The sequence below is a fragment of the Papaver somniferum genome, chromosome 10, assembly GCF_003573695.1.
Source record: "Papaver somniferum cultivar HN1 chromosome 10, ASM357369v1, whole genome shotgun sequence".
NCBI classification, from domain to species: Eukaryota; Viridiplantae; Streptophyta; class Magnoliopsida; order Ranunculales; family Papaveraceae; genus Papaver; species Papaver somniferum.
Window position 1 is genome coordinate 141,965,191 of NC_039367.1, and position 23,625 is coordinate 141,988,815.

General features: G+C 36.0%; 2 protein-coding genes across 3 annotated transcripts; both read left to right on the forward strand.

The window, feature by feature from the left end:
* Positions 1–10,196: 10,196 nt before the first annotated feature.
* LOC113318372 (cytidine deaminase 1-like) lies at positions 10,197–11,603 on the forward strand. The gene has a single exon (XM_026566521.1). The coding sequence runs from the start codon at positions 10,403–10,405 to the stop codon at positions 11,339–11,341; it is 939 nt and encodes a 312-aa protein (XP_026422306.1). The 5' UTR covers positions 10,197–10,402; the 3' UTR covers positions 11,342–11,603.
* Positions 11,604–11,691: 88 nt separating this feature from the next.
* Positions 11,692–17,071, forward strand: LOC113318371 (MDIS1-interacting receptor like kinase 2-like). Of its 2 annotated transcripts, XM_026566520.1 has the most exons (4): positions 11,692–11,816; positions 13,250–16,360; positions 16,467–16,779; positions 16,992–17,071. In XM_026566520.1, exons 2-4 carry the CDS (start codon positions 13,255–13,257, stop codon positions 17,005–17,007), a joined length of 3,435 nt encoding a protein of 1,144 aa, XP_026422305.1. In that variant the 5' UTR covers positions 11,692–11,816; positions 13,250–13,254; the 3' UTR covers positions 17,008–17,071. The 2 variants fall into 2 exon arrangements, with proteins under 2 accessions (XP_026422305.1, XP_026422304.1); XM_026566519.1 differs by lacking the exon at positions 16,992–17,071 and having other exon boundaries at positions 16,467–16,918.
* The last annotated feature ends 6,554 nt before the right edge of the window (positions 17,072–23,625 follow it).

Below are 23,625 nucleotides of genomic sequence, written 5' to 3' on the forward strand. Positions count from 1 at the left end.
TTTCTGTGTGAGACAGATTTATTTATTATCAAGTCTGCGATTTTGGGTTGCAGCAACTCTTGGTTGTGGGTGAGATCAGCTAAGAGAATCAAGTGCGCAGTATCCTGCTGGGATCAGAGGCGTAGGAGTACAACTGTACCTTGAATTAGTGGGAGACTGATTGGGGTTCAACTATAGTCCAGTCTGAAGTTAGCTTGGAGTATGCTAGTGACTGTAGCGGCTTAATACAGTGTGTATTCAATCTGGACTAGGTCCCGGGGTTTTTCTGCATTTGCGATTTCCTCGTTAACAAAATTTCTGGTTTCTGTGTTATTTCATTTTCCGCATTATATTGTTTATCTTTATAATTGAAATAATACAGGTTGTGCGTCAAAAGTTAATTGATTGGAGATCCGACCTTGTGGTTGTCGATTTCATTGATTAACACTTGGACATTGGTCTTTGGTACCGTCCAAGTTATTCCTTGTATTTGATAAAGACTCGCTATTGTTTTTAGCTTGAGTAAAAATCAAATCAAGAGAGAGATATTAACTCCTTGAGATACTTTTATCTAGATTGAGTCTGGCTATCTAGTTGATTCTCTAGCAAAGTATTTCGGAGTTAGTCCATACAGATTGCTGAGCGAAATATTGGGTGGTGTTGTTAGACCCCCGCTTTTTCATCATTGCTATTGGTCGACGACTCACTGTGATAGTATTGAAAACTCAATGTCATCGTTCATCCATATTTGTGGAAAAGTGCATATGTCAGAGACATATAACTACACTATGTACCTAATCAATTCGTTGTTGACTGTGTTATGTTTATGTGGTGAGGTTTTGCTGATAACTAACAACCACGCATAAATAAAATAATTTTATTTAAATATAGTTACAACATAGTCCGGTACATCATAAATACAAGAAACAAAGCCTAACTCACTATCGCAGGCACCGCGACTGCACTTAGCACGTGCAGCAAGCCTTTAAACCACTCGGTGTCCCTAACGGCCGAGTTTAGTCTCGGGAGAGTTTGCCAGAGATGTACCCACAAAACCTATGGAATACTTGTTGAACGACTAATATTCATCACCATTTTGAGAAGGGTTATTTGGTGGTTGTACCACGCACAATTCCGGAAATGCATTTTTCAATATGACGTAGCATTCGTAATACTTAAACTCTCTCCTAGTATTTGTAGCGTACATAGCAGTCGTCATAGTTTCCTATATACACATAATAATTTAGGTAAGTAAAGAAACAAAAATGGATATGAAGTGGATAGATATACAAGATACACTTAAAAATCTTTCAACGGCCAATAAAGGAGATCTATTATATTGTTCATAAATATCTTTTTGGATGTGTATGTATTGGCTCACTCCTTTTTTTATTACACCAACCCTACTCTTTATATTTGCTTCTGTTCTTCGATGAACGTTTATAAAAACATCTCTATAGTTATCGAAAACCTGTCTCCAAACTCTAGTTGTCGGCACCAAATGACGACGAACCTCCGAGAGAGTAACAACATCTATCCAAGCATTTATGATGGCTATATCTTCTTCTGTGGTATACAAAGGCGTTATGGATGATTTTGTTGAGGAGATGAAAAATGTAGGAGAGGAAAATGTTTTCTTTGGTGTGTGTTGATTGCCTTAAGGATAGTTGAATTTATAGTGTTTACATATACTGTTAAATGATCGTCATGTATTTCAAATAACTGAATGACCTAGCAGAGATAAAGTGACTTGTAACTTACTGAAAAGAAAAATTTATTTTAAAAGTAAATAAAATAATTCATGGAATGGTCTTGTCTATGCCTAAATGAACCGGGCTGATGGAATGCCAATACAATAAGTGTAGCATAAATAATATAACACAACATAATATATAGTTTTATTAAACCGTGGATCAATTTCTCAGTCATCGTGGTTACAATTATAGCATAAGTACTAAAGCTTTAAACCTTTAGGTGACCCTAAAGGACGAGTGTTATCTCGTGAGGGTTTACAGAGAGGTGTGCCCACAAAACCTATCGTAACCAGGGTTTACATTTGAGTTCATGAATCACCGGAACTTTTAAGCTCTGTTAGGAAATCAGAGAACTTGGTCTTTAGAAATATAAAAACTTCCCGGTGGGGAAACTCAGTGCCTTTAACTTGTCGCTACTTCAAATCAGCAAGTCTTTCCTGTAAGAAAAAAAAACAAACCTTTAATATCAATGTTTATGTATTAAAAAAAAAAAATTCTACAAAAATGTTTATATTTAAAATAATTTGAGTTGTTATGGATTGAGGATCGCGGCAACTCACGACAGCTTCGGCCTGGTAGGCATAATATAATTGCATTTCCTCCTGAGTTACTCCATATCTGTCCTTTAAGCTATCCATGGTTCTCTGTCGGGAATTTCCAAACTCTAACTTATAATTCTGCCACACCATCTCCCAAAAAGTTTTTGTTGGTAAGAAACCAATCACTACCTCACGGCGGGAGCTAATTTTCACCCAAGATTTCATGATGACCAAATCTTCAGATGAATCAAACACAACCATTTTCAAATTTTTTTTAAGGGGAGTGATATGTTGAAGGACGATGGAACAAAGAATTCTTTATTTGGTGTGAATTATTAAGAGGCTACACAGTCATTTAAAGGATTCTACGAGATGAAAAGGTCTCTATGGATAAGTATGAACCAACCATTTATTAAAGCAAAAGAAAATAAATTTTAATGCAACAGACAAACATTGTCAGAAGTTATTTTTCATGGACACTGTAGATTTGGAAAGAAATGTCACTGCACATCAACAGACAAATAATGTCAGAAGGCCAATTTTTAATGGATACTATAAATTTGAAAAGAAATGTCACTGCATATCAACAGACAAACAATTTCAGAAGTTATTATTCATGGGTACTATGAAATTTAAAAGAAATGTCACTTCCCATGAAATTTTAAAATCTATTGTAACAAATAAAAACATAAAGTTTCATACATATTTAAACCCAGTTTCATACATATTAAAACAACAACAAAGTCATACAACTATGTTGCTGGGAATAAATCAAACGACCTTTTTTGTGTGTTCTCAACCTGGGTGTCAACAAAAAACTCCATATCTGTATTTAAATCCACATTACTGTTCAAGTAAGGATTTTTTTCTTGACTCAATCTTGGGATTGAGTAGGTAGGACTAGTACCCGCGTCCCTGACAACTGGGTGATACCCTATTCCATGATCAACCAAACTAGAAGTATCTTGACGCTTACGGCTGCACTCACCAGAACCACCTAAGCCCAACGTATGAAATGTCCCGCGCAGAGAAGCTTCTTCTTGGGATTGTTCAGTGCTAAAATCACTAGAAGATGCACCACCAGCATCAGAAGGGCCATACGTAAAACGGTCACACAATAGTTGCTCGAGTGCATCAGTCTTTTCAAAACTTTGTTGTGCCAAGCATTTCCACTGATCCTGTTACATTATTGGTTTGTAAATAAAAACTACAATAAAAAACTATATTTATACTAATATATTTACAAAAATAAGGTGTATGAATAACTAACCTCGGTGCCATGGATGTTACTCCAATCACGACGATGGGTGATATTTGGAAGATGATGTATTTCACGTTTTCCCTCCGAGTTGACATACGGAAATAACCACTCTACTGTAGGAAATGTACATGGTGTCTCAGGTTGGGTATAGAAAAATGTTTCTGCAAACTGACTTAGAGCAGGTACATTAGGAACGGAACCAGAGCTTCTGATGTTACCAATACCAACCTTTTCGTGATTTTGAATAAGGGTGCACACGGTACGGTTCGGCTTGGTTCCTGCCCAGGCTGAGTACCTGTACCTCCCTAGGCTCGGTTCCAAAATTTTGGACCGGTACCTGTACCTTTTACCTCGGTTTCGGTACCATTCGGTACACGTACGGTACCAGGTACGGTTCCTGTACAATTCGGTACACGTACGGTACCAGGTACGGTTTCGGTACCAATCGGTACTTTTTGTCAGGATTCAAAGACAGATTTTCCTATCATTTTTCAAGACAAATTGAGTACCTGTTTTACATTTTTTTCAATATATTAACCAATATCTCAATCAAAGAACAAATTAACAACTAACACGTAACAATAATACTAGCAAACCAAAGTTCCAAACAACCAAAGTCTTGAAAATCTGAAAAAAGAAAAAGTAGCAGTAGCACACAAACACACACAATAGTCTTAATTCTTAACCACAATGCACTGGTGGTGGAATTATCAAGTAGCAGTAGCAATGACAGAATGATTGGACAATGGTGGCAAACTGGCAATGACAAATACAAAGTCTTGATTCTTGATCTTCTATTACATTTCCATGGCAACAGCACTTGTGGTGGCATTATTGTTGATAGGACCAAGTAACGCTACAAAAACATAATTGCAAAATCAGCACCTCAAATAGTATTTTAGTTAAACAAATTATACCCAGTTTAGTGGGATGATTAACCTTTGAATTACTTCATTTTGCTTAATAGTACAATAATTAACTTTACATTTGACATATAACAAAAGAAAGAAGAAACATGTATTCTAATCATTGTATTCATGAACCAGAAATTAGATTCCATTATAGCTTCTTTCTGCAAAAACTCCATCAACAAGCATATAGCAGACTGGAGACCCTAACTAACTCCTAGAAAAGACCCAAAAACTCCATCAACAGGAAACATACATAAACTCCATCATTTCTAGTATCTTTCAAACATAAGTATCTCCACAAAGTTGATCATTAGAAACCCATCTAAAATTTACAGTCCAATAAATAAACAATGGAATAAAGAAATGATTTACCTTTGGCTGAGAATTTGAGATTAAGGGTGCAGAGAGATAGCAGAAAATTCCAAAACCCTAGAATTGGTAATACAAATCATTAAGTTACAAACTTATAATCAAACTAATGAAGCTCAAATTAAATGATACAGATGACAGATCTAGATTGCATCTTACCTAATCAAATGATTAAGGAATCAGAAGATTCAGAACAAATAGATCAAGATTTTGGGTACCCAATTCACTCCTCAGTCTAAATTTAACTGAACACACACATAAAAGAAATCAAAAAAATTAAAAACATCACAGATTCACAATAATAATCACAATCAAAGAAATTTCGGTTACCTGTTATAGACTTCTTGTTAACTTATTGAATTAATCAAACAAACAGTGATGGATTTGGTGGTGTTTAACGTGTGTTCTTATGAACACATTGATGGAGGAGGAGACTCAGGACAGGAGAGCGACGAAGAAGAAGAAGAAGGAAAAAGAAAATGAACCACTTCTGTTTCTAACCCTAACTTCATTCCTATATATACTATATATCTACCACCGTTAGATTAGATATAAATCTAACGATCACAAATGATCGGTACAGTCGGTACAGTTCGGCATGGGATATGGGTAGGGTTGAGTACCTGTACCTCCCTAGTCTTGGTTCCTATTTTTTGGACCGGTATCTGTACCCTCTTCCTCGGTTCGGGACAAAAACAGGTACGGTTCCACCGCTTCCGGGACGGTCCGGCTCGGTTCCTGTGCACCCTTAGTTTTGAACACGACTCAAATCTGGTAACAAAGGACCCATGCTGACAGTTTTCAACCAACGTACATATTCAGTTTCATCGGCTAGAAAGTAATGAACCCCTTCTATTATATCCTCACTTCTAGTGATTGAAAAATCTGGAGGCGGACAAGGAATTGAAATTATACCTAACACCTGCCTCAAACATCTCTCCCCAAGATAAAGGACCTCATCTTTCGTATCCACTACTCCCCTGAAATATATTCTCTTTTGACTAACCTCTCTTGCTAAAACTACTTCCTCATATTCATAGTGGGCATTCAATACCCATGGTTGCCAAACAAATGCTCCAGGTTACAGTCTCAGATCCATCTGTCTTTTAGCATTGTTCACAGAATGTTTCCCGGAGTCTAACTGTTTCACACCCTTTGTATAGGTTGATTGAAACATATTAATCGCAGGGTAAATTTGTTCCGGGTCGAATGATCCAACTTTTAGTAATGGTTGACAATTACGAAAGTAAATATAGTACCAATACTCTAATATTATCCACATTGCTTCCATGTTATTATCAACACCACCAGAAACCTTGTCCATGTTGTTTAACGGTCTACCATAAATAAATGAACCCCAATCAAAGCTACCAAGATTTTGCAAGCTTTCTGAATCTCCCAAAACAACCAACCATGCTTTTGAAGTGTTAGAGGAAGTCGTTCCGATGAATACTTGACCAATAACCCAAAGAAGAAAAATCCTAGTCAATTCCTCCCAGACCTCGGAGTTGTCAATACCTTTCCTACTGTTTATATAAGTGAAAGGTGAGAGAGACATACAACTGAGGATTTACTATCCCATGGTTTTTTAGAATTCCTGGCTTGTCCAGGGGGGTTGAGCATCATCTTCCATATTTGCAAATGGACTATTTAGGTTGGGGATCACACCACTAAAGTGCAAATCATCTAAACTTTCATAATATTCTTTAGTTAACCTCTTACAGTAATTTATAGGCTCACCCTTACCTATAGGAATTCCAGTTAACATTACAAAGTCTAAAGGTGTCAATCCTATTTCAAAGCCCGGGAAATGGAAAGTGTTGGTTGTATGCCATCATCTAGCTACTAGAGCATTTGTGATTTGCACATCTGAATTCTTAAAATTAAACGAAAATATCTTGGAAAAGACACAATTATCTAATACCTGAAGTGTGTGTGGATTATTGAAGACAACGATACCATAATAATCCTTAATTCTTCCCCAACTAGTCCTCATTTTCATCTTCGGTGCATCTAAACCTGATGTATGGCCATCTCTACCTTTTACGGACAACTTTTGGTCCGTTGGGTACTCCATATCATTATCTAAATGCACCAAACAAACAAATATTAACGTATGAAAATCACCAAACAAATGTAAACCTCTTAGAGGAAAAACTTAATTTCATACTCAAAACCATATCTTGCTAACAAATTTGGATTCCCACATTTCTATGAATTGTGTATTATCAAAATTACAAGACATGCAACATAATTAGGATACATAATTAGGATTATCTAAAATCAAATATCACTATAATTCAACCATGTTCATCAATAGCTAACCAATCAACCATGTTCATCAATAAGTATCAAAAATTTGTCATGTTAAATAAATTTTAAACAAACATAAAGCAGTAACTAATAGTTGTGGCATTCAATTAGTGTCAATAACCTATCAATTTTGCACAATTAATCTTAATTGAAAAGGAAATTGGAAACTAGGATTTTAGGTTAAAATAGTTTACCTTTAACGATTGAGTGGTTAAAACGCCTTCAAATCAATTCCAACTTCGAATTCACCCTTGTTCCACAAACCCAAACAAAAGAATGGAAGAAAACGATTTTTTGTAATTTTTACGGAGGGGGAAGAAGAAGAACTGTGTGGCTGGAAAAAAAAAAAGAGAAGAACCAAAGAACTCTGTTGAGTTCTCTGGATGTTTTAGGGTAAATAGTGTAACGGTTAATGGTTAGCCGATTCAATCGATTTTGACCGGTCAAGATAAGGAAAACTGTTAACCATTAACCGTTTCATCCAAAACGGACGATTGGTGCCCGTTATATAGAGAACGGCTGATCAATGCTCGTTTTTTATGGTTAGAACGGCTAACAATTATCCGTCCCAGAAAGTTTATAGGAAAAATCGCAAGACCCAGGTCCTTCCCAGGCTGATGTGTAAAGGAGTTGGGAAGTGGTTGGGAAGCACCACTAGACCCAGTCTTATAACATTGCTTACGGGTGTACTAGCTTGTTGGGAAAGGTAGTGGTGGAGTCAAAACTTGAAATGAGGGGACTAAAAGGAAACTATGTAAAACCTTCCTAGATTGGGGTCTGCCACTACGAGACAAAAAAAAAGTAAAATAGAAAGTTTTGTATCCAACTATTTTACTTAATAACCAATTTAGTTTGGGTGATTAATTGATGTTAACCTAGAAATTAACTAATATACTAAGTTACTTAAGATAACTTTTTGCAGAATTTCTTTTTTTTTTGTCAGAAAAGAAAGAAATTGTTATTGTTGCTCCTGCTGAACTTGACTTGACTACCATTCGGTGAATGCGGTGAGTAATGCTATGTTGACCGGAGTTGTATCCAATATCTAGTGAGAAACAGCCACGTGGATCCCGCTGGAGAATTGTAGGGTGGCTATTACCCACTGTGGATCCCGTTAAGGTTGTGTTTACCCCCACGGAATTTCAACCCCGGTAGATGCAGAATTATCGGAATGTGGTGGGGTACGTTCTAGTTAACAATAAACACTGTTTTCTCAGACTAGCCTCTGAGTCACGTCTTTGGCGCATCAGTTTAACGTAATTAGCATGTACTCGGGTCGTTTAGTTGATGACGTGAGTGATATGCATTTTCAAATTTTTTTATTATAAAACCAAGAGGAAGAATATTCATCGAGAAAGTTGATTCTCAAGGGATCCTATTCTTGGATCCACTCATTTGGTCCACGCATTCACCACAGTTAACCGGTCACTAGTCTCTCCCAATGTAGTCAATATCTGCATGTATATCACCGAAATATCGATATCGCTCTGGAGCGATACGAGAAATAGTATATTGGCGATACGATATCTTCCCGATAATATCGGCCGATATGAGCCGGTACGAAATTTTTACGATAATCCGGTATTGGTAAATTAGTCATTTTAGGTAAAGATTAAACGTATTTTCCCGATATCATCAGCCGATATCTATAATGACTCGTATGATTTTGATTAAAACTGTAATATTCCTGTTTAATTACCATTTTAAGTAGTAAACTTTACAGAAAATGGGTCATTTGTCCAAATATTTTTAAAACATGGTTCAAATGGACGAGTAAAAATTTGTATGGGTGAAATGGACACCAAAAAAATAGTAAGGATGAAACTGGATTCATCCTGACTTAAACTTAAAAAATAGCAAAGATAAAACTGGATGCATCCTGATGTAAATTAAAAATAAGAAAAAATATTTGAAAATGGGTAGGATGAAATTGTTTACATCTTGGCTATTTTTAAATTTTTGTCCATTTAAACAGTATCAAAATCTAAATGTCCTTTTCACCCAGGAATTGTTGATTTTGGTCTTTTTAACCAATTTTGTGTAAACTCTAAAGTTGTTGAAGTTACTCTCCTGTTTCTAGTTTGAACTTGTTTAATAATCATTTTAGGTAGTGAACTTTAAAGTTATTGAAGTTACTCTTTTGTGTTTTTGATAAAATTAATGGTATCTATTATATCTTAACAGAAAATGTTTGCTATAAAATTATAGTTTAAAATTTGGAATTGATATTATAACGATATTTCAACAATAATATCCCGATATAAAATCGTACCAGTGTATCGGTCCCATCCGAGAGACTCTCTCCTTAATCACACATTATTCATTCACACCCCCACATAATGAAACCCACACGAAATATAAGTACAAAAGAAAACTGTTCTATTTAAACTCTACCGCATTTTCCTCCACTTGGAAAATGATTGATCCGGGCATCTCATTTTATCCTCCAAATGATTGAATGCTCATTACTGGATGACTAGTTGTTCTCTGTTTGGGACATGATATTTTAGCAACTCTATAATCATGACATTCACCTGCTAAATTCATTAACCGAAAAAATTACTCTAGTATTTGTCAAGGATACAACCAGATGGCTACCTATATATATCCGGGATTACAGATAAGGGAAACCAATAGCATATCTTGGATCATAGATGAGAAATTTTTTTAACATGTAAATCCATTTTCCCTTATAAGGTGTTTCCGTACACCTTAAAATGTAATCCTCCAACTTTTAGAAGACAAAAGACTAAATTTTGACTACTAAAAAAATAAAACTTTCTACAAAGCAAAGTTGTTGCAGGGTGTTTCGATTTCTGGTTCTACTTTTCAAAGGAACTTTTAGGAACAACAAAATCAGTTTTTTGTGGAGAAAAATAATTTTACTTATAACTTTTATTTTTCGTATCCAAATACGCTATAATTTCTAGGATTATAACTTATACTTCTGATATCCAGACGCCATCTTGGTTGCAGCCCACCACCACCCCCACCTCACTTACCTCAAGTAGTGGTTAAGGTGCGTGCGGCCCACCAAAGTATCTTCCCCTATATAAACCAAACAAACAGGCCCTTAATCCCTCCTCCTTCATTTCCATTATTCGAGTCTCTTCTATTCTCCTCACTTCCAGGATAGAAACTAAAGTCTAAAACAGACTAAAAACCTTCAATCTTCTTCTCTAAATTCTCCCTCAAATCAAAAATCAAAATCATCACAAACCCATTTCTTCAAATAAAAAATCGAACACACCCAGCATCAAGATCTAATCAAAAAAAATGGAGAAACAAACATTTATAATTGAAGCAAAAGAAGCTGAATCAATGGCAAAAAACTTAGGTTTTGAAACTGTTGTTCAGCTCTTACCCTCACTAGTTAAATCTGCACAGAAACTAGCAAGACCACCAATTTCAAAGTTCCATGTTGGTGCTGTTGGATTAGGATCTGATGGGAGGGTTTATTTTGGTGGAAATCTTGAATTTCCATATCTACCTCTTCATCATTCAGTTCATGCTGAACAATTCCTGATCACTAATGCTAATATTAATGGTGAGAAACCTGTTTGGATTTCACATATTGCTGTTTCTGCAACGCCTTGTGGCCATTGCAGACAATTTATGCAAGAAATTAGGAGAGCTAGTGATATCAAAATCATGATTATGCCTGCTGATTATAATGGAATTCGTGATTCTGGTTTGTGTTTTAATCCATTGTCTTCTATGTTGAGTCATCCATTTGGTCCTCCTGATTTGCTAGAGAAAGATCATCCTTTGTTGTTGGAGGCACATAATAATTGTTTGGTTCTTGTTGATTCTGTTAAACGCAATGGAATTCATAATCAAAATGGAATTCAGGGTGAGGATGAAGAGGTTTGGATTCAGCTTAAGAATTGTGCACTTGAAGCTGCAAATAAGTGTCATGCTCCATATAGTGGGTGCCCATCAGGTGTTGCTTTAATGGATTCTGCAGGGAAGGTGTATAAGGGATCTTATACGGAATCGGCTGCGTATAACCCGAGTTTGGGACCGGTGCAGGGGGCGTTGATTGCTTATGTTTCAGGGGGGAGTTGTGGTGGTTATGAGAAGATTGTTGCTGGAGTTTTGGTAGAGAAAAAAGGAGCTGTGATTAGGCAGGAGAGTACAGCTAAACTCCTTTTGGAAGCCATTTCTCCGAAATGTGATTTTCGTGTTTTTCATTGCGATTCTTCCATGAATTAGGTTGCTATGTGAATATGGGTATGCTCAAATTTATGGTTAAGTGTTATCTGAACTGAATTGAAGACATGAAGGATCAAAATTTGGTTGATCCATATGTATGATGTTGTCCATGTTTCCTCTTAGTTTGAATTACTATGTTAAAACAATAATGTGAAGAATTATTGATAGAATTGGAAAACGAATGAATAGACCAATTGGGTATTCAAAACTGTAATTTCTGTTAACCTACTTCAATGAAAAGAAAGTCAACTTTTGATGCATAGTTTCAATCTAATTCATTTAATGAAATTTTTGAAGTTTCAGTGTTACTGTTGTACAATTAGTTCTTCTAATATCTTTAGAAATTTGTTATGTGACAGGCAAAGCCTATGTTCAGGTGGACAGTTTTGCAGGTGATACCCGGTTGCGAATCTAACTATTCTTTGCAGACAGGCTACAGCAATTTAGCTTTGCAGAAAGTTGAGAGCCTATAAAGGTACTTTAAAAAAATGCATTATTTTCTTTGCAGTTGACATCTTAATATGTATGCTTTTTTCACAACTTTAAACTTTAGGCAACTAATGATAGAAACATGGTACTTAAAGCTTTCCACATGTGAAAGCACTTGGGTCCTAGTTAGTGAGGAGCATCTGAGTCAGTATTCCGAAAAGAACCCCAAATTGCTTTTTTTCCTTTTCGTACAGGATTAGGAAAAGTTTGCATTAACAAGTGATGATTTTTCTCTGTTAGTTAGTAACCAAGATGGAAAGGAAGCTTTAGAATATATTCAAATTTATGTTCAACTTGTTAGCTGAGCATAAATAGTGCAGTGGGCCTCTGCCAACTTGCTGGAGCACTGTGATTCATAGCAATCTGTATGGTATCTAATCACAGCGCACCTGTTGTCGCAGAGGCTCAAGCCTTATTGCTCCAAAATTTGCTTTGAACTGCTCCTTTACTCAGATTAAGACTGAAAGTGATTGCCTGCAATTGCTTAATAATCTACTTTAAAAGTCTATGGCAGTCCCCTGGAGAACAGGGAGCCTATTAAGAGACATCTTTGCAAATCTGTAGCCCTTTCAAACTTTTCAATTTTACACACTGCTATGGAAGCAAACAAATGCTTCCATGTTCCCCGCAAGTTATGCTTGCAACTATCTTATCGGGGAAAGATGGGTTGCCCCCCCCCCCACCCCCCTCCTTGTATCTTTGAGTCTCTGACCTCAGATTCTGTTTTTGTTTCTATTTAGTTTTAGTTCTTGTTTGGCCAGCGAAAAGAAAAGAAAAAACTGAGTACACTAAAGAAACTAACTGTACTGACAGAAGTGAGTGTGCGAAACACTGCTTATCCTAGATATAGGAAGACTATGCTCTCTTACGAGCTTTACTTTATCTACAAACAGACTCACTGGTTCTATCCCTGCTTCTGTGGGTAGATCGAGAAATTTACACTTTTTTTATATCTTTGTGAAAATGAATCAACCGGTTAAAAATCAACAATTTTACACATTTGAAAGTAGTGTTTGTGAACGAAAAAAAAAATCTGGTTATCTTACCTCAAAATGTTTTGTCAAAGCAGAACACTTGAACAATTTGTGGCATTTCATAACCAGGCCTTAGAAATGGCACCAGCCTTATACATATCGAGCTTTCATTTAATGAACTGATAGATAATCTAACAGTGGCATTTAATGTGTATCCACATCTAAACAGGATTGGTCTGACAGTCAATATGTTGTATTTTGAACTCTCAACTCTCTAAAGACTGGGGACAGGCTTATCTTTTGCAGGAACATAAATTGCTTATTATATTTGGTGTGGCCTACGAATATTAATGACCTTCAGCTCAATTTCTTCAGAATGCAATAACTGAGAAGAGAATTCGATATTTTTCTTTGGTTCAATAATTTCATTGCTTTTGTGCTGCAGGTTGGATGCATTACAAATGGAGCACACTGTCACTAGAGTATAACCCGGTCGTATATATGTTAATCATCACTCAGAAAACTAAAATTGTTCATCATCTGTTATTTGCAAAAATGTTACGACAAGTAAACGTTGCCATTGCTGCTCTGTTAGTTCTGGCATTACTGTTGGTTTCATCTTCGGATGCATCTGTCTTTGCTTCTCGTTCTTTTGTTTCTTTAACTTACAATATACAACTAGTTGAAGAAGAAGTAGATGCTCTTTTGAAATGGAAATCATCACTTATTAACCAAAATCATTCTCTTCTCTCTTCTTGGAAGGTGAATTCTACTGCGAGTACAACGAGTCCATGCAAGTGGTATGGAATCAATTGTAATAGAAAGGGAAACGTCAATGAAGTGAATATAGCTGGTTTGGGTTTACAAGGTACGCTCCATATATTCAATTTCTCATCTTTCTCCAACTTTGTTAGTCTTGACTTGAGCAGGAATGAACTCTTCGGAACCATTCCATCCCGAATTAGTATTCTTTCAAAACTCACCCACCTTGATCTTTCCTTCAATAAATTTTCTGGACATATTCCACCAGAAATATCATCTCTCACAAGTCTGCTATACTTAGACCTTTCTCAAAATCTAATTAGTGGATCCATCCCTCATGAAGTTGGCAATTTATATTCTCTGACTGATGTAAGGTTGTACATAAATAATCTGAGTGGTCCAATGCCTTCTTCTATCTGCGATCTGACTAACTTGACCAGTATATCATTTTATGAAAATCAAATCTCGGGTGTCATTCCTCGAGATATCGGAAGGTTAAGTTCTCTTACCTTCTTAGAATTGTCCACGAATAGTCTTAGTGGTTCAATCCCTGCTTCTTTAACCAATCTGACTAGTCTGGACACTCTTTACCTATATAATAACCAACTTTCTGGAATCATTCCTCGAGATATAGGAAGGCTACGGTCTCTTATAAGCTTTGATATGTCTACAAACAACCTCAGTGGTTCACTTCCTGCTTCATTAACCAATTTGATTAGACTAGACGATCTTTCCCTTAACCAAAATCAACTTTCTGGTATCATTCCTCGAGATATAGGAAGGCTACGCTTTCTTACCACCTTTGATTTGTCCAGAAACAGTATCAATGGTTCAATCCCTACTTCTATATGCCGCTTGGCCAGCCTTACATGGTTATCCGTTTATGGAAATCAACTTACTGGCACCATCCCTCAAGATATTGGAAGGCTAAGGTCTCTTACCATCTTACAGTTGTTCCAAAACCAACTTACTGGTTTAATCCCTGCTTCCGTGGGTAATTTGAGAAATTTGACTCGTTTATCACTTTTTCAAAATCAATTAAGCGGTTCGTTACCAATAGAAATCAACAATCTAACACAGTTGAAAATATTAGATTTTGCTGAGAATAAGCTTTCTGGTTATTTGCCTCAACATGTATGTCAAAGCGGAATGCTGCAAGAATTTTTGGCAGGTTATAACTACTTCACGGGTTCCATACCAAGAAGTCTTAGAAATTGCACTAGTTTAAGAGTCCTCGGAGTTGAAAACAATAATCTGGTAGATAATATAACCGAGGCGTTTCACGTGTATCCGCATCTATTTAGATTTAATGTGGCTTTCAATATGTTTTATGGTGAACTCTCAAAAGACTGGGGGGATTGTCAGAATTTAACAGCCATATCTTTCACATGGAACAATATCAGTGGCAAAATACCATCTGAAATGGGAAAGTTGAAAAGTTTAAGTGCACTATATCTTACTTCCAATAATTTAGTAGGGGAAATTCCAGAGGAGTTGTTCAAATTGTCTTCATTGATCTATTTGAGTGTGTGCAATAACCAACTCTCAGGTAAGTTGTCTTCTGCCATTGGAATGTTATCCAGCCTGCAAGATCTCGACTTATCGAGAAATAAGTTCATCGGACCAATACCCAAACAGCTAGGGGAGTGTTCAAAGTTACTATCTCTGAATTTGAACTCAAACAATTTCATTGGAAGTATCCCACCCCAGATAGGAAACTTGGATTCATTACAGATATTGTTAGATCTTAGTTACAATGAGTTGAGTGGAGAGATACCATCAGCTCTCGGGAAACTAAGCAAACTGATAAATCTCAATTTATCCCATAATAAGCTTTCTGGTTCAGTTCCATCTTCATTTGATCAAATGTTTAGCTTAACCACTGTCAATATTTCCTACAATCAATTGAGTGGTTCTCTTCCAAACATCAAGGCCTTTAAGGATGCTTCCAGTGATGCTTTGAAGAACAATAAAGGGTTGTGTGGTAAGAACTCTAGAGGTCTAAAACCGTGTAATTCTTCGGTTGTTATTGGAAGAAAACAGTCCAAGCATAATAAACTTGTGCTAATAATCCTGCTTCCTTTGTTCGGTTCGCTGTTTCTTTTATTCATACTCCTCGCCATTTTGATTCGCCTTCGACAAATATCAGTAAGAAGTATGGCACTTGGAAATCAGCCTAGAGTTACCAATACCGGAAGAAATTTATTTTCAATTTGTAATTACGATGGGAGAATAGTGTTCGAAGACATAATTGAAGCAACCGAGGATTTTAATGCTAAATACTGCATTGGAACGGGGGGATATGGGAGTGTTTACAAAGCAGAGCTGTCAACAGGTCAGGTTGTTGCTGTGAAGAAACTTCACCTGTCAGGTGATTCCCAGATATTTGATATCAAGTCATTTGAAAGTGAAGTTCACGCACTGACAGAAATCCGACACCGGAATATTGTGAAGTTTTTCGGTTTCTGCTCTAATCTTGAAAGGAAAATCTCATTTTTGGTTTATGAGTTCGTAGAGAGGGGAAGTCTGAAAAATGTTTTATGCAATGGGGAACAAGCAATGGGGTTCGACTGGATAAAGAGGTTAAGATTCATAAGGGGAACGGCTAGTGCACTTGCTTACATGCACCATGATTGCACTCCAGCAATAGTTCACAGGGACATATCAAGCAACAATATTTTATTGGACTCTGAATATGAAGCTCATGTTTCTGATTTTGGTACGGCTAGAATTTTGAAGCCAGATTCATCCAATTGGACTTCACTTGCAGGAACCTATGGATATATTGCTCCAGGTACATCATCTAACAAAAACTCTTATAATTTGATGGCTATTTGTACCAATTTCTAAAGTTGAAAAGTATATTCACATATCCATTTCTTTGTCTAATAATTTTACAGAGCTTGCATACACAATGAAGGTGACGGAGAAGTGTGATGTTTATAGCTTTGGGGTGATCATATTAGAAGTACTAATGGGAAGGCATCCATCTGAAATCATCACATTGCTCTCTCAAATTCTTCTTTCATCTTCGTCATCGAGGAACAAGGGGCAAAACATAAGGTTGAGAGACATCTTAGACCAATGCATTGGAGCACCGCCTGCTGCTGTTCAGAATGAAATAATGTGCATTGTGAAAGTTGGATTTTCATGTTTACGTGCTGATCCCCTTACTCGACCAACTATGGAAGAAGTATCAGCGGAGCTATCACGGTCAGTGCAGAGCAATGCATCTTTGCCAAAGTCCTTTGAAACTATTACTTTAGCAGACCTACTCATGTTGTAATAAGGATTCGTTTTGTGTCGCACTACAACTTCGATTGTTCTGTTTGTTGTATATGTGAAGGAAGAATTTTACTCATGTCCTGCTTGTGCATTCATATTTCCTGATAATGTACTCATTTCGCCATTCTTTTTAATCTCAGGTCCTTCCATCTTTAGCCAGACCTTCCTAAGTAGTATCTCCAGGCACCATATCTGAAATATACAAGAATGTACTTTGGGCAGGGGCATGTAGCATCTTCGAAATTTGAAAATTCCGATCTTAGTACTGAAAATTAAACAGTTACAGCTGAGGCAACCGAAAATGCCTAACAAGAACCGTACTATTCTTACAACTGAACTCCCTAAGTTCATTTCTGAATTTCTAATGCCTGGAAGTTTAATCGGTTCAACTAGTTCTACAGAACAAGACTTTTTGTACAATGTTCTGTTCAACAAATAAGCATCCGGAGATTAACCTCATCTGGAATTTACATTTTCTGATAACAAACCCGGCAGGATTATCGTATAACAAGGTTTAGACAAGTGTAAGTATTACTAGTATTACATTAACCCTCCTTGAAGCGTCCCAAACTGTTCTTGCTTGAAGATGTTATCAAGCTTATGAGTTATGATGGCCATCGCGCAGCTGCTAAGCGAGCCCATAAGTAACTAGCCTACCTGCTCGGCTGCAAGCCCATTTATTTTACCAAGTTAGAAAATGATACGCTAATTTAGAGAGAGGATTTTGTTTTCCTTCGCTATTAGTCTATAACATTATTGAAGATCTAAGAGCAACTCCACACCATCTAATTTACCATCTAATTTATTGGTATGTCTGTCCAGGTGGATGGCCAAACTGAGTTTTGGCAGCGGGGAGAGGACTTTTCGAGTTAAAATAAGCCGGCCGGAGCAGTTGAAACCGACTGGCCCAGGCAACGGTCATATTTCCTAACTGCTATTTTTGGCCCTATAAATATTCAATCCATTCAAACATTCAACTCACATCAAAATTCAATCTTTTCTTGAATTTTTTCCACTTGTTTTTCTCTTGAAATGTCTCATAAGGCAAATTTTTTTCTGTGAAGCAAAATTTGAGGCCGCTACAAATAACATATGTCATAATTTAAAAAAATAAATCGAAAATGGTAAAAAGAAAAGATCTGTGCAAGTTTTAGAAGTGGCTCCAAGAAAATTTTCCTCTAAAAGGCATTGAAAAGCTCCAGTTTGAAAGTTAACAATAGAAGTTTCAAAAACAAAGGAGAAACAGTTCACGGGCGCGTTGAATGGAAGTTACGTCAATTGAAGAAAACCAAAAGGTCAAAGATTGTGCTACAATTATTTAAATTCTTATTGTCTAAGTTTATATCTTGTAAAAGAAGTGGCAGTAATATAATAAATGAAATTATTTAGACCTTCATTTTATATTTAAGCGATAGTTGAATATATAGTAACTTGATTTCATAAACGACAACAATAACATTAAACTACATCAAATCCAGCGACATGAACCTTATAGAGTTCATAGCATTCAAAATGCTTAAACTTCCTTTTGTTTTCTTCAGTAAATTTGGTTTCAACGATGGTTTTCTGAAAAATAGATAAATAACAAGTTACGTCAAATATAATTTTGATTAATATATTACTGCAGTTTCCCAATGAGGACAAAGGTATTCACATACTCAACAGCTCTTCATTGGACAATCCAGAATTACTACGGTGAACCATCCACAAAACTTCTATATAATGTTTGACATTCTTATTGATGAATGAAAATCTTAATTCTAGGTTCTTGTTGTTTTTTATATACTCATTTCGAAATTCTACAAACCTTTGCAACATTCTTTCAAAGAAATAGTCACTGGTCATATTTCTCATTATAATATGTATCCAGCATCGAGTAAGAGTAACATCTTCTTCCATAGTAAAGACAGGGAGAGCCCTTGGGGTGCAGTACAGATGTGCTTGAGTTGGACCATCTTTAAGAATGTTGAAACAAGATTCGCAAAGAAAAGGTTTGCCGTGAGTTTCCTCCTAATTATCCAGAGCTGTTTGGATCACTTCTGCTTCAGTTACACCGATAAATGTTTCTCGATCCATTTCCCTTACCTGATCAAGGAATGGCGTGGCAGCCTGATTAATTGCTTGTAAAAGATGAGAAAATTCACGAGCATCTTGGTTTCCTGGGTTCCCCATTTGTTTGAAGAACATTGTAAACATGTTCTGCCAAAAAGACATGTCTTGATCGCGCATACCAAGATTAAGATGTCTACAGTCCACGAATTCTAGAAGACATTTTTTGAGACTTTTGAATATAATAGAATGAAAGATTAAGATAGAGAAGGTATGATTTTGGATTTTAAATCGTAAGAATTTTATAGGGAGTGGAATGAGATCCGTTGGATGATACTAGTCTTTATCGGCTCAACCAAGGCCGAATGTCTTATTGTGAGACGAGATAAACGGCTCTATTATAACGCTCATATTTATCCTTATATATATATATATATATATATATATATATATATATATATATATATATCATACTTTGCAACCTATTTTTTCCAAACACAACTAAATACATTCTCAACAGAAAAGGTTCTTCATCCAACACCATGTTTTTTGAAAGCAAAGGAAAACAAATACTATGTGTCGAAGCAAAAGAGGCTTGTCAAATATTTTTCATGGATGGACATAGTCTGATGCAATTTCCTAGGATGTATTCTAAATGTACACAAGTTGGTTGTTCAACTAACAGAATGGTCGTTGAATCGCAACCAGAAAATCTCAGGTATTTGCAATGTCAAGATCCTAAATGTCGTGAAGAACCACGAATGTTAGATGATGTTATGAAGGAGAAAAAAGATGAAAAGGTAGTAGCATCTTGGAGAAACATGAAGCTTAAAGTTCGGTTGAAGAACCCACAACCCGACAACTTCAGAGAAGCAACATCACGGAAGAACATGAAGCTTAAAGTCCGGCTAAAGAAGCCAAAACCCGACCACTGCGGTGAAGTAGAGTTTACAAAACAGATGATTAGTGAATGCTCAACCCCTTGTTTGCAAATTTTTATGCATTTGCAAACTTCTACAGAGAAAAACACATATGGAAAACACTTATGTGGATGTCCTTCGTGTTTTAAGTGGATTTTTTTTTAAGGTCAAAGGCGGGTTTTTTTTCCCACGAGGAGCATCTTATTCATAAAGGAAGGAAAAAAGAATGAGGGGAATAGGCCAATACCAATTGGAGTAGATTGACTAAGTATATGAATTGAACTGATTCTACCACCGTTATGTTGTCATTAGCTTAATTAATAGAAATATCTTTGTATTTGCACCACTCTTATGCTTATATCAGACAATATCAGATTTCATTAAACGTTACTTAGTCTCACATTAGCTTTCATTAACCGTTACATTAGACTTAATTACTAAATCATAAAAACAAGGTAATAGAGCATCCTTCTTCATGGAGCAGCTAGTGGAGCGACTGGTAGAGCGACTTGTGGAGTGGTTGTGCAGCATCTAGAAGGCAGAAGGGGTCAAACCTGTGAAGACCTCTAAGGATATTGAAACAACCTACAAAATGAAAAGGTCTCACGTTAATTTCCTACCACGTCGATGCAGCTCTTTGGATCAATTCATCTTTAGTTTCACCGTTAATTCAATTTCGGTTAACTTGCATTACCATACCAAGAAATTGGTTGACATCCTGACTAATTGATTGAAAACGAGCAGACATTCCAATAGCATCACGGTTTCTCAGGTTCCCAGTTTATGCAGCGAACATTGCAAAAACTTGTTGTCAGAAAATCATTTGCGTAAAATTCTTGTTTGAAAAACATAAGCTGTGCAAATTGCTGAATCTTCTTCCAGAGAAAACTTAGGACTCTGATAGCCATTTTTTGAGATTGAATGGTGCTGATTGAAGTGAAATTGTGAAGAATTTGTAGGTATAGAAGGTGTGATTTTGGAGTTGAAATCAATTCAATTTATAGGGAGTGGATTCATAGTTGTTGGATGTACTAACAGTTGACGGCTCAATCTAAACCGGTCATCTCTGTGTGAGACGATAGACGTCTCTGCTATAACCGTGTCTCGGCTCAATATGAGCCTATCGGTGTTTTTAGAACCGATCATCTCAGATTGAGTCGATCGACTCTGTGACTCTGTCTGAGACACTATGAACAAATCCTCTAATTTAGAGGTGAAAATGTCAAAGTGTTTGTAAAAGTTGGGAAAAAAAATTAGAGAATTGATAAATTATATTTTCAATTTTTTTTAAATGGGAGTATTTTGTAAATTCCTCGTACATATTAAGCGTTTGGGTACTGTACGAGAATGATTTTCGACTTAACTAACTAAATTGACGAATCAAAAAGTAATTTTCAAATTAAATATTAGAATAATTTCAAGAAGCAAAAAAAAATATATGTATTTTTATTAAAGGAAAAAAACTTTACTTTTCACATTAAACTTTACTTTTCACATTTACTTTTCGGATTAGAAATAAAATTCAAGAATATACCAAAACTAAGAACAATCTTGTCGATAAGCCACCCAAAAAGCTTCTCGACATTTTTGGAACCCCATTTGCAAGACTTGTCTTTGTCGCTTCTTTTCTTTTCTTTCTTTCTTTTCTAATTTAAGCATCCACCAACACTGGTAAAAAGAAAAACTACACTTGTGATGAATTGCAAACAGTAACTGTATGGGCGACCAAATCATGATTATATTATTTTTAATAAAGACCTCACAATTCGACAGATAAAGACTACCAAATCTTTTTCTAGATTTAGGACTATTTTTAAATTCATAAGAAAATAAGAAAATGACAAAACCATCAAAATCAAATACACAAAAAACTTCAGCAGTTCAAAATGAAAATTGACAATCCCCATTGTTCAATAATTGACGTTATTTTCATTCCCATCCAAATAATATAAAACAAATGAATGAATGCTATTGGGACCCCCCCATTTTTGGCCTCCCTGGAGTCCTTTCAACCACGCAGTAAGTTATGTGCCTACTTGCCTGCCTCCACTAGACGACATGAACAAGTTGTTGACATTCTGTGATGAGAATACGGTGTTCTTCTTCCCTGCCATGCCATAGAGACCAACAATCATTTGAAGTAAGAATCTAAAAGTTCGAACAAGTCTCATGGTTTCAAAAAATATTTCATTCTAAGAATTTCTTGTAAAGTTTGGAAGGATTTCGAAGCTCTTTTCCACTCCAAGACATGGAGTACAGGGGCGGAGGCAACACGTTGCAACTGTGTGCATTTGCACTTCCTTAATTTTCAAAAACAATAAAAAATCTAGCATTTTCAAGCCAAAAAAAAACAAAAAAAGAGTTTGCACCCCCTAAATTCTCAACACCTGCACCCCTTAAGCCCAAAAGAAAAGTCCATTTCGGCTTTCTTTCTCCCATAATCGTTCACGGTAGGAGATACTAATCATTAGTCAGATAAGTTTTTCTCTGTATCTTAATTTGGTTCTCGTTTCAATTTTAAGAGATGGGAAGTAATTAATTAAGCTAATTGTATTGATTCTTGGATTGAGTTAAGAAGAAGACACCCCTGCACAAGAATTTCTCCACAATGCTGTTGAACAGTTTCGATTTTCAACTTGAGGTTTATCTGATGTTTTTGGCATAACTTCCATACCGACGGTATCTTCAATAAGCCTAAAATGGCATTATCTCAAAGATCCTCATCAAATTTCACAATCATACAGAACAACATAATATGAGAGTTCTAAAATTGACTCATTATACCTAGTTTTCCGACTCACAACCTCTCTCCAATGAAAAACTTCTAGCCTTTTCTTGTTGTTGTGTATTTTTTTTTTTTTGCACCCCCTCTCTTAAAATCCTGGCTCCTTCCCTGATGGAGTAGAAAGTTACAGGTTACAGGACCCTTCTTACTGGAGCTTGAAGAGTGGTAGGAGCTCATAGCAACTAGTGACTTTTCACTTTGCCCACTGACATATGCAGCGAGAGTGACCGTCTACTTTCATTTGGATTCCATTATAAAGTTTCTTGTAACACGCTTGGAATGTGGTTTGGACCCAAAAGACTTGTGTTTTTGAAAAAGAGATAAAAATAGAACATCGTGAGAATTTTTAGATTGTAACACCATGAACCAATTTCCATTAATAAAAAGTTTCCTTGTTTGCCAAAAAAACAAATTTCGATCTTTATTTTCTCTCTCCTTTCTAGCTCCTCTCAAAACTCAAAAAGAAAACCTCACAACCATTAATAGATCGGAGCATTTTTTTTTCTTCCTATTTTCTTAGGTAGCTAGTTGTTTAGGTTAGGTTTGTTTAAGTTTTTGTTTCAATTTCCATTGTTTATTGGAGATTTTATGGTGTTCTTAGGGGTTTTTTTGCCCTTTTTGTTTATGTCTTCTCCTTTATGGAGATTCTCTATATATGCGCTCTCATTACGTTTTTTTGTGATCTCAATGAAAATTTTGGATGGAAGTTCAAGTGTGGTGATCAAGATTCAAGACTTTGGGCATATTACTCTCATAATTTTGTGATAAGATCTTTTTTTCAATAGAAAAAACCCTATCAAAATGGTTGGATTATAATCCCATAACCATTCTTTCAATCTTCGAATTGCTTGATGCTCTTATTCGTAGTTCGTTACTTCTCTTCACGGATTACTCTTTCTTAGTACCTTTTAATTGTATTTCGATCTTTGATCTTGATGTTCTTGAAGGCAAAAAAAAAAAGAACAAATTTCAATCAAACATGATTTATCTGGTCTTTGATTATGTGGATGCTCTCGGGCA